At 45.2% G+C, this 11,792-nt stretch overlaps 1 protein-coding gene across 4 annotated transcripts in view; it reads left to right on the forward strand.

The window, feature by feature from the left end:
* The first annotated feature begins 7,856 nt into the window (after positions 1–7,856).
* The window catches only part of ARHGAP6 (Rho GTPase activating protein 6), a 455,537-nt gene continuing 451,601 nt past the window's right edge, over positions 7,857–11,792 (forward strand). For 2 of the 4 annotated variants that reach the window (XM_081809179.1, XM_081809186.1), the window contains exon 1: positions 7,858–8,771. In XM_081809179.1, the coding sequence (XP_081665305.1) occupies positions 8,193–8,771 (579 nt within the window). In that variant the 5' untranslated portion in view covers positions 7,858–8,192. Of the gene's footprint in view, positions 8,772–11,792 lie in introns of all 4 variants that reach the window. The other 2 variants (XM_081809185.1, XM_081809178.1) reach the window with 2 other exon arrangements.

Raw genomic sequence — 11,792 nt, forward strand, 5'->3', positions numbered from 1 at the left:
TCTCTGTGATTGCTTTTTGCTCAATGAATTCCTTGGTTCTGGGTTTTATTAAATTGTTACAACGAGAACCAAGCTGTGGCATGCTATGCTTAAGAAATACAACCAATTATTACAAAGTGGGTGGCTTAAAACAACAGAAATTTATTCTCTCACAGTTAAGAAGGGCAGAAGTCTGAAATCAAGGTGTCAGGAGGATTGGTTCCTTCTGGAGGCTCTAAGAGAGAATCTGTTTCATGCCTCTCTCCCAGCTTCTGGTGGTTGCCGGCAATCTTTGATGTTTCCTGGCTTGTAGATGTATCACTCCAGTCTGTGCTTCCATTTTCACATGGTCTTTTCGTGTGCGTGTGTGCGTGTGTGTGTGTGTGTGTGCGTGTGTCTCCAAATAACCCTCTCTTTTCTCTTGTAAAGACACCAGTCATTGGATTTAGGTCCCACCCTAATCCAGTCTGACCTAATCTTAACTTGATTACATCTGCAAGGACCCCATTTCCAGATAAGGTCGCATTCTCTGGTAGCAGGGATTAGGACTTGGATATGTCTTTTGGGGGGGTACATAATCTGACCCACTTCAAGAAGCAAAAAGCTCTGTTCTGTATTTAGTCCTTCCTCCCTCCCTCTATATATTGACTGAAGGCATAATTCAAGCATTACATGGTGCAAAATCTAGTTGTCAGTGTTCATGGAACCTTAATAAAAACTAACCCAGGAGGTGATGGGAATGTTCTGGACTTAATTGTGCTGGTGGTTTCATAGGTATTTACAGCTGTCAGAACTCATTGGTACAGTTTATTGTATATAGATTATTCCTCAATAAAGTAGATGAGAAAAAAATATACACCGTAGGCACAGTACCAGCTGTTTTTCTTTCTTCATTCCCTCCCATGCCCCACACTGTCTTATCACTAGAAAAAATGTTGGGCAAATAGGTTTTCCTGTTTCCATTCAATGTAGAGAAGTTAGGATTCTGGGGAAAATGAAAATTTCAGAGGAAAAAATTCTACATTATTTACTTTTAAAAATTGAAAATATTGAAAAATGTTTAGATTATGAAAATTTTAGAGTAACAAAATATTAAAAATCATTTACATTATTACCTAATTTTTTAAAAAGGTTTTATTTATTTATTTGAGAGAGTGAGCGAGAGAGAGAGAGAGCGAGCACATAAGCCGGGGAAGGGGCAGAGGGAGAGGGAGAAGCAGGCTCCCCGCTGAGCAGGGAGCCTGATGTGGGACTCCATCCCATAACCCTGGGATCAGGACCTGAGCTGAAGGCAGACATTTAACTGACTGAACCACCCAGGCGCCCCATTACTTTAATTCTTCATCCTCAAAAGTAGTCTAAAACGTGCTACGGGAAGATGTTAAAAACTAAGTAACTAAGTACCGCTGAACCATATACCAGGTTTAGGTAAAATTAACTTACTTTGAGACTCCAAATGCACCTTCACTGCAAAGACAGGAGAAAGCAAAACAGAGAAGAATGCTACTGGCACAAAGTGTATGTTCAAAAATGTTTATAAACTGATGGGGCGCCTGGGTGACAGTCGGTTAAGCCACCAACTCTTGGTTTTGGCTCAATAAATTAAAAAATAAAATGTTTATAGGTTGTCAGCCAACTTGTATTATTATTAAAAGTTTCTTGAGACCAAGTTTCAAAGCCAAAACCAAAGGTGATGGTTTACTTTTTACATTTAGGATTTGATGTTGGGAGATTCTTTCAAATGCTGACTGAAGGTAAACAGCAATTCTTTGTTTCATGTGTGGCTCCTGGTACTCTGCTAAGCACATCCATACTGGAACTTGGCTTTTTTTTTTTTTTTTTTTTTTATTTTAGGTGGGGGCAGAGGAAGAGGGAGAGAATCTTAAGCAGACTCTGCGCTGAGTGTGGAGCCTGACTCAGGCCTCCATCCCAGGACCCTGAGATCAAACCTCAAACCTCAACTGCATGCGTCTTGTAGAGAGAGGGTTCATGGTTCTAATTCTGGGCAATGTGAAATTGAGCCAAAAAACTGGCCTGTTGGTATATAAATGTAGTAGGAGGCAAAACATTTCCTACACTCCTCTCTGAATACAGAGAATCCCAAATTGTCCTTCATTTAACTCAAAAAAGTGCCCCACCTTGAAAGACTCTGTTGGTACTGTTTAGTTGGTATTGATAGCACCTCATTAAAACTTGGGGGAGTGGTGAAAATCCCAGCTATGACTATTCAGAGTCAACCACAGTTCTTTTTCAAACAATTTTAAATGATTCATTAGAAAATTGGAAAGGTTTGGTCTTTTGGCTGTTAGACCAGGTGAACTCACACTAGGGATGGTTGGTCATTCAATATATCTGGATTTATAAAGTAATTTAGAATGTATAGATTTTGTATAGATTATAGTTATAACTCCTGTCATTGTGCTCATTCTCTCCAGAATGCTCTTTGCTAAGCATGCTGCATACAGTAGGTTCTTTCCCCATCTCTGCAGCCTTCTGAAGTGGATGTGATTTTGCAGGTGGGGAAGTGAGATTGAGAGTTGTGAAATGATGTGCCCAAGGTCACACAGCTAGATGGGAAACCAACAAATTGAAATCCATCCAGAAGGGGTCCCAAAGCACCTCCAAAATGAAGGGCTTCTTAATCTGCAGTTCTAGTCCTGCGAGAGTTAGAAGTTGAGGTTAGATGACATGGATCTGAATACTAGCTCTGCCACTTAATCAGGGGGTGACCTGTGGGACTGCTCCAGGTCTTGATTTTCTTCATCTATAAAATTGGGGGTTAGGTATTCTAGCTTTGTGTGTGTTTGACTGTTGATTTCTATAGCGCGTGCATGATTTCAGCCCAGCACCTGCCATATAGTAAGTACGAACAAATGTTAGTTATTACATTGTTATGATTAAAAGGTCAGGACCAAGCTGTTTGAATAGATGATCTTGAGTACAATACTAAAGTCAAGTTAACAAATGGTATAGATGTGTTCAGTGCTTTTTCCCTATGGTGTTTGTGTGAAGAATTTTTTCCCCCTGAATATCTCTTTTGGTAATAGAATATTGTTCTCTAAGCTGGAGAGTGGAACTTATATCTTAGTCTTCTCACATCAGAGTACGGATTTTGACTCAAGCTCTCAAATACCCTTATATCTTGCAAATCATTATATTCACCTTCTAGAGAATATTTATGACTGTTTTCTTTCTTTTTTTTAAAAAAGAGTTTATTTGAGAGAGAACACAAGCAGGGGGAGGGAAAGAGGCAGAGGGATATGCAGCCTCCCTGCTAAGCAAGGGAGCCTGATTGGGGTTGGGGGGGGCTCAATCCCAGGACCCTGAGATCATGACCTGAGCCGAAGGCAGACGCTTAACCAACTGAGCCATGCAGGCACCCCGACAATATTTTCATGTTTGGAAAATGATCATTGTTCCTCAGTGCTGGGTTGGTGTTTAAGACAGTGAGTTTTTGCTAATCTTACCCATATGGAATTATCCTGAGACTAGATTTACCTCCACTGACATCCATCAATTGTAGTTTAAGTGCCTGGGCAATTATATTCATTCACAGAGATCCTAGAATAGGAATCAGAAGAAACAGTCTTAGTTCAGCTGCAAAAAATTCCTAGCTTACAATCAAGAAGCAGTTTGAGCATGGAGCAGTCTGGTTATTTAATGCAATTAGCATTCTTAAGTCCTGTAAATTTCTCATATATTCCACATCACATAGATTAAAAACCTGTCCCCCTTTTCATGTTTCTGGAACTTAGAGGCAGAACTCTGGACTTCTATGGGAGAGTGAGGTGCTGTGAGCTGTTTACCCTAGATACCACTAAAAATGTGGAAATGATAATGATATCAGAGGGATCACAATCAGTTTGAGAGACACAGGCAGAATGAAGCAAAAATCAGTGATACTAAGTGTTGGGAGCCAATCAGATAGATATCTGAAATATTATATGGCAATCAATCAGGAAGTTGAATGTGATTTGGGACGATACAAGGAATGAGATTATAACAAACAAGGGCAAAATAGGATGCCCCAACCTAGAACATTAGACATCAGAATTGAAAAGAAATAAGCAACTGGAGGGAATCCAGAGGAGATCATCTACAATGATGGGTTTAAAGCAAAATATGAACTTTATAGTGTAGCCAAACCACAGAGTTAGACCCAAGGGGCATGATAAAAATCTACAAATAGCTTGAGGGTCTAAACACCAAGGGGAGAGAGGAATTTTGGCTGGAGATAAGAAAAATTCAAGGGATAAAGTTAAGAAAAGGGAAATTTAGGTTTAACAGAATATATCCTTTGGTAGTAAGATGTATGTGTTTGTAGAACAGCATCTCAGGGGAATACAAAGAAAACTGATGAGTATTCTAGGATCCTTGGTAAGAGAATACCTTGATGTCAGACCAAGGACTCTAGAACTTTCATTAGAATATTCTTGTGCCGGGCGCCTGGGTGGCTCAGTTGGTTAAGCGACTGCCTTCGGCTCAGGTCATGATCCTGGAGTCCCGGGATTGAGTCCCGCATCGGGCTCCCTGCTCGGCAGGGAGTCTGCTTCTCCCTCTGACCCTCCTCCCTCTCATGCTGTCTCTCATTCTCTCTGTCTCAAATAAATAAATAAAATCTTTAAAAAAAAAAAAAAAGAATATTCTTGTGCCATGGCCAGATGGGATATATTTTTTTATACTGAATTTCTAGGATAATTATAATGGAGAATGAAGAGTGAACAGACTATGCTACCCTTTAATAACAGGTATCCTAAGGCTTTGATTAACTTTGGTTCTGAAGGAAAAAAATAAATGTGGACACTACTTTTCAATAGCAAATGCCCTCATAAAGGAGCAAAGTCCTGCAGATCTAATTTTTAAGGTATATATATTTAAAGCCATTTATTTCTAGACTACCAGTTATATTGCTTATGAAGCAGGCTGATGAATTGTAAGAAAGATTCTGGGGATCAGTGTAACAAGACCAGCCATTTTTGAAATTGGTAAATGAAACCCAGATCTTCCTTAATCAAGATGGCAGTCAATCAGAAAGGCCAATGTGAGTTGGGTCTATATAAGCAAAGGGATTATATAACAAACAAGAGTAAAATCGGATTCCTTAACTAGGAATGAATAAATATGCCACAAACCACAATGACTGCAAAATAAACCTAATAGCAGTCAGGTTGGAAATCAAAATAGTTCAAAAATATTTTTAAAAATCCAAATAATTTTCTTATGAATGCTTTCTTTCCAGAAGTACCACTACATTTCTCCCCGTGTTTTAAAAGCTCACATGTTTACACTGGGGTTTGAAAAAGGAGCCCAAAGTTAATTTTATGAATATTTAAAACAATTTATTCATTGTTCCCATCAGTGAGGCAAGCTTCGGGCTAATAGAGGGTCAAGACCCATTGGAAACAAGATGATGAATTAACTGGATGTGTCTGCTCCAAGCCCCAAGCAGAGTCCTTTTGCTCATTGGCTCTCCAGCATCTATAACCAGGAATGTATGACTTCATATCTAGAGGGCATTCTTATAAGCCTTACATAATCGTGGCAGGGTTGCATTTTCAACCCCATGGTCATCATATGGGTTTAGAGAAATAGAATATATATGAACCATAAATTACATTTGCTCAACCACCGTAAGTTATAAGAGGTCCTATGAAGTGCGACTTTGTTAACCATCTACTCCAAATGCCAAGATCCAATGAGGCATAACCAGTTCCATGCAATGGTATCTGAATGGTAGAGGTATTAACTGTTTTCATTACTAGTGACAAGTTACAGGGTATTGTTGAGAAAGGAATAGGCAGGCAAGACCCTCCCTCTTGTACTTAAAATGTGACTTGGTTGAAGAGGGAAGAGAGCAAACACCAACAATCCCCCAAATGTAATTTGGCGTGTGTAGTCAGGCAGGGAAGTAAGTGACTTTAAATGCTGTGCTTCTCCATACACACCTAATCGTCAGCCAGTGAAAATACTTAAGTCTCAGGGTGCGAAGAGATGGACAGCGGTGAGAGTCCTGGGAAATTTGTAACTCATTGTGTCTTCGGGCAGCAGATAGGTCATAAAGTTATCAGAAGGAACTCCCTGGATGCAGTCTGTCCCGCCACATTTACAAAAACCTGTGCAGCAGAGATCCTGGGGGCCAAATGAAGCCCTTTGTGGAGGTGTTGGATTCTTCTGTTAGATTTCACGAGGCGCCTCCTCCTAGATAGTCGGGTATCTAGGAACATCGAACACACTTTTGAAAAAGACAAAATTTTCCCCTGAAAGTTTTATAGGGAGTAAAAGAAATCTTCCAAAATCAAAGTTGGACAATTCTTATACACCTACAGCAAGGTGAACGTTTGTGCCAAACACCTGTATTTTTAAGTTCATTTTAAGTTTTTTTTTTCTTTAATAAATGGTAGAGGAAAGTCACCTTTACATTCGGGTATAATTCTCTTCACCCTGAAGTGGTAAAAGAGGACACACGAACATAGTTAAATAAAGTACGCAGGCATGTCCAACATTCTTTCTGCTCCCCTATTGAGAAGGTTGTAAGTTGCGTTGCAAAACTTAAATGTGACATCACAAAGCCAGCCAAGAGGCGAGCGAGGCTTTGCGCTTTTTAGATTCCAGGGGTTGGACAGTAGCGGGAAAAGCTGCTTCCAGACTCGTTTCCAAGCGGGGAACATTGACATCGCCAAGTTCTCCAGCTTCCCAGGAATGTGGCCGCGGCGCGCTTCGCCCAGAGGCGTCCCAGAGCCGAACCGGAGACCTATCACTTGTGAGCGCCAATCTTCGCAGCCTCTGGGCTGACGCTGCTTTGGGCGCCTGCCTCCTGCCCAGCCTCACTCGCCCCTCCTCCTCGAGTACATTCGCACATGACCCTTACTGGGCCAGGACTCCCTCCACCTCCATAGTAGGTCCCCATCTCCAGCCCATTCATTTGCGGCCACTGCTTTTGAACTCAATCTCTGTCCTTAAAAAAAAAAAAAAAAGTAGGGGGTTGAAAAAGGAAGACAGAAGATTTAACTCCAACTTTAGAGCAACCGTCCTGGGCTGCCCATCTGACACCAGTGGGTGGGGTGCAATCTGACACTTCCTTTCCTTTCCAGAAACGTGAGTGGAGCTGGCGCCCCCTCGATCTGGGGGAGGGGAGACAGGGAGAAGGTCCGAACTTCCGTCCTCACTAGCTTTCTCCCCTGGAGACCGGGTATCAGCAGCGAGTTGCGCTCTCGCTGCGCGGCTCCCAGGTTTGGCGCCTGGAAAACTCCACGTTCTGCTTTCTCCTGCTCTTGGCTCCGCCCCAGCTCCAGACCTGGCTTCCCTCCCGCCCTACCCGTCCCACCCACCCCCTTCCCTCTGCCTCCAGCGTTAGCGTGCGGGGACAGCTCCGCTCCAGCTCTGGGCCCACGGCTGGGCTGCGAATATCCAGAGCCCTTATCTGGTGGGGCTTGGCCACTCGCCCCTGGGGTTCTCTCCTTAGCTCCCTGAGCGCAGCCAGGAATTCTCTCCCACCGTAGCCACTCAGCCCTTGGGAGGCCCTAGGCACAACGCGGTCCGTGTCCCCACTTCGTAGCAAGGCTAGCACCCCGAGGGAACCTGGAGCTTGGAGACACCCTCGCACCTAACCAGTCGGAGGAGTGGGCGCAACAGCCAAGTGGAGGCCAGACGCGCAGCTTGAGGGGCCGGGACACAACGACGGTGCAGCTCCGGCGCAGCTCGGGCGCCCAACTTCAGAGCCGGAGGAAGTCCCTCTCGCTGCGCGGGGACCTCCCCAGCCCTCGGGACCGTCCTCAGGGCGCAAGGAGGAGCTTGCTGAAGACTTCGAGGCTGTCCAGAGCCAGCGAGCGGGAGCGCGGCGTCTCCTGCCGTGGCTGGGAAGGGGGAGTGGCGCTGGCGGGCTGGAGCTGGGAACCCAGAGAGCGCCTGACCTTCCTCCTTCTCTTCCTCATCCCTTTCGCGACTTGGGCTCTGGGGGAAGGTTCTAGCGGCCAAAGGAGGCCACCGGACCTCTTTTCCTAGAAGGCTGGTGATGGATCTTCTGCTTCTGCACCCGCTGGGGCACTTGGAGCGCGCTGGTGGCGCGTGAGCCCGGCACTGCCCTCCACCGCCCTCGGCCAGCCTCGGGCCAGCCCCGCCTGGCAGCCTAGCCTGAGCCCCTTCCTTTCCCGGTTCCAAATCGCCAGCGTCCCGAGAGCGGGAAGAGGGTGGCCCTCAGGCACAGTCCCGCCGAGATGTCCGCGCAGAGCCTGCTCCACAGTGTCTTCTCCTGCTCCTCGCCGGCCTCGGGTGGCGCGGCCTCGGCCAAGGGCTTCTCCAAGAGGAAGCTGCGCCAGACCCGCAGTTTGGACCCTGCCCTAATCGGCGGCTGCGGGGGCGAGGCAGGCGTGGAGGGCAGCTCCCGAGGGGCCACCGGGGGCCGCCTCTGCTCCCCGCTGCCTCCGGCGGAGGGTCTCAGCCCCCGCTCGGCATCCTCCCCTCGGGGCCCGCACCCCCGGGCCAACCGACTCCCGCCCCCTAGACCCCTCTGCTCATCCTTCTCCACGCCCAGCACCCCGCAGGAGAAGTCGCCCTCTGGCAGCTTCCACTTTGACTATGAGGTCCCCCTGGGTCGTGGCGGCCTCAAGAAGAGCATGGCCTGGGACCTGCCTTCAGTCTTGGCTGGGCCTGGCAGTGGCCGCAGCGCCATCCTCTGCTCCTCCGGGGGTGGCCCTAATGGCATCTTCACTTCTCCCAGGAGGTGGCTCCAGCAGAGGAAGTTCCAGTCCCCCCCCAACAGCCACAGCCACCCCTACGTTGTGTGGAAGTCCGAGGTAGGTAGGGTCTGGTGCTGTGCGTTCTCATGGCCCAAGGCTGGCCCCCCGGGCAGTTGTTTAATTCCGTCACCTTTACAGGGACCCATTGAGAGGTTTCCATGGTGTGGCTGTCCCTCTTTGGCGGGTTAAATGGTGCCTGGAAATGGGACGTCCCTAGTGGCCACCAATGTGTGTCTTGTTAGGACTTCTTGGCTCCGCTTTGGAGCAGTGGTGGGAGCTGCAGGGAGAGATGATGTTCTGCTTTTCTGTTTGTGCTGCCGGCGATTTCAAAGGGTCATCTTATCCCTTCATCCACTGTGGATATTTTTCAGAACTCAAATGATCTAATTCCTATGCTCTTGTAAGGATTGGATATAATATGTTTTGAAATATGTCTGCCATCTGGTTGTTCTACAGAGAATTCAGAAACATTATTCTGGAGGGTGTTGTTGATTGTGCGTATGTGGAGGTGTGTGTGTTTAGGTGGTGTGGGGAGTAACTACTAGAATTGTCTAGTTTTGATCTTTTCTTCTCCCTAAAGGTCTAATTTCAGAAATTATGGTACTGAGTACTAGTTTAATCTAGGAGAGAAAGAATCTCTGCTTCAGGCTATGAGAGATACGGAAATATGCCCAAGTTCCACTAAGGGCAACTAGTAGTTAATGAAATATATGTGAATCAGGAATCTTTAACAAATAGGGAACTCAGAGGGAGCTATTTGGTACCTTTAAAATGTTTGCTGTCTCGTTAAGAAGAATGGAGAATAGAGCTCTTAGGAAACTGTAGTCGATGGGTATTTGGAAGGCATCATGCTTTTAGAGGATAAATAGTAGTTGTTTTAGAAATGAACAACTTCCAATCTCTTTCAATTCACAAATTCTGTAGATTTGCCTTGGATCTGTTTCCATAAGGGAAGGGAGATTCCATCAGTTGTAATTAAATATTTTAAAGTACAGTTAGAATTACAGAAATGAAATGAAATACCATGTAATTGCCGGAGATTTGGACTAAAAGGAAACACAACCAAGAAAAACAGTTTGAAAATAGCATCCAAGATCATACCTCGCTCTGTTACCATGAGATAACTATGAAAGTTTGGCTTTTAATAGACTGCCTTAGAAAAATCAACAGTATTAATCAGAAATATTAGTATCACATATTAATAAAATATTAGTTATTATGTCAAAGTAACTTGCTGTTGGGTGGGGAGTATGGATTATAAAAACTAACAAACATTGCTGACTGTTCTGCCTATTTTCCTGAGGAAGATAGGCAGTAGAAAGAAAAGTTAAGTCAGAGAACAAGAGATTGTCTCCAAACCAGAGAACTCAGCATTAGGAAGAGGATAAAAAAATCTAGATGTTGAATTTCTCTTGGTCTTTAAAGGGGCTGAATTCCTGCTATATATCGGAAGCACACATTATCAGAATAATCTGTAATGAGTTGAGAGGAGAGAGAAATGCAAAAGCAAGCCAAATTCTTGGATTAGACAGCCACTGATGTTCACGTTAAACCCAGTTGCATCATTAAGAATGTCTCTGCTTTTCTTAACAACTGTACATACTTGGAATATAGTATCCAGATGCTGTTGCTGTTACGACCAAAAGGTATTCTATTGTAGATGATTGTGGCTGGTTAGAAATTATCTTCTTATCCACTAAAATCTCATACTCAATGGACAAGTATCTAAGCTGCAGCAATACCGGTGGCTTTTAACTGTTCTGTGCAGTATTTGGGCAGTCGGCAAGCTCGTCTACCATGACTTTCACCTCTTTGCACTGGTTAAAACTCAGCACATAGCCATCTAGCAAAAGAACAACATTTTCTCATCAAATGTTCATGTGTTGTGTGTGTGCGTGCGCACACACGCCCCATTTCTTTAGTCTTGAGGCAGACATGGAGTGACTGGATGGAATGGAGGTCCAAGGCTGGTTTTGTTTAGTAGAGGCCCAGATATCCTATTTAAACCTGGGTCTGGAATTTAATGGCCTAGATTACCTTTCAAAGGTTTAAGGCCCTGGAACCTTCTCAAAAACCAAGGAAATTCATCCAGTTGAGCACTGCTTGTCCTTCTCACTTGCAAACAAGCTGGATTCTCCCTCCTAAAAGAGACTCTTTATTAATAATGTCAAAAGTCCAGCAAGTGGACACCTTGCAAGGTTACTTAAAGGGGGCTCTGGAGGAGTACTTGGGTTCTTGTACTTTTCCTGGTTGCTCTGGCTCAGGGTTTCTCAGCCTCTGCGCTATTGACAGTTGTGGCCAGATGATTCTTTGTGGTAGAGGCCATCCTGTGCCTTGTAAGATGTTTAGTACCACCCTGGGCCTCTACCCACTAGATGCCAGTAGCACTCCTCCCCACCAGTGTGACAGTGACAGATGTCTACAGATACTGCCAAATGTTCTCTCGGGGGGGGGGGTACAGAATTGCCCCAGTGAGTTCAATGTAACATCTCATGCTGGCTATCTAGCGAGTGCCCACGGAAGTGCTTTCAGCTGGCATAAAGTTTCCCTGGGGCCTTGTCCCCCGTGTGGATCTCTCTTGAGTCGTGCGTGCCTCTTATGGTTTGTTAAACAATTCTGTTTCTCTTCCATTGAATCCATTGCCCAACCTGAGAATTCACCCTCATTCAGGTTTAGCCAGTGATGGATCACATTTATTTCTGCTTAGTTCTTTGAGCAGCTTCTCTGGTTTTAAACTAAATTGTTCATAAAATGGCTCCTGCTCTCAAGACGCTCATAAATGCCTACAGCTCTATGCCGTATGCTCACTCAAAGCTCCCACATGGCCATTTTATGGCCTAAATCCAGGAGGTATTAAACAAAGTCGGCTACGACTCTATTAATATTTCCTTACTATGTGTTTCAGGATAGTTTTAACAAAAATGGATTCATGGAGGGGCGCCTGGGTGGCTCAGTCATTAAGCGTCTGCCTTCGGCTCAGGTCATGATCCCAGGGTCCTGGGATCGAGCCCCGCATCGGGCCCCCTGCTCGGCGGGAAGCCTGCTTCTCCCTCTCCCACTCCCCCTGCTGGTGTTCCC

This window comes from Leptonychotes weddellii, chromosome X, assembly GCF_054177405.1.
Source record: "Leptonychotes weddellii isolate Sample4059 chromosome X, ASM5417740v2, whole genome shotgun sequence".
In the NCBI taxonomy this organism is placed as follows: Eukaryota; Metazoa; Chordata; class Mammalia; order Carnivora; family Phocidae; genus Leptonychotes; species Leptonychotes weddellii.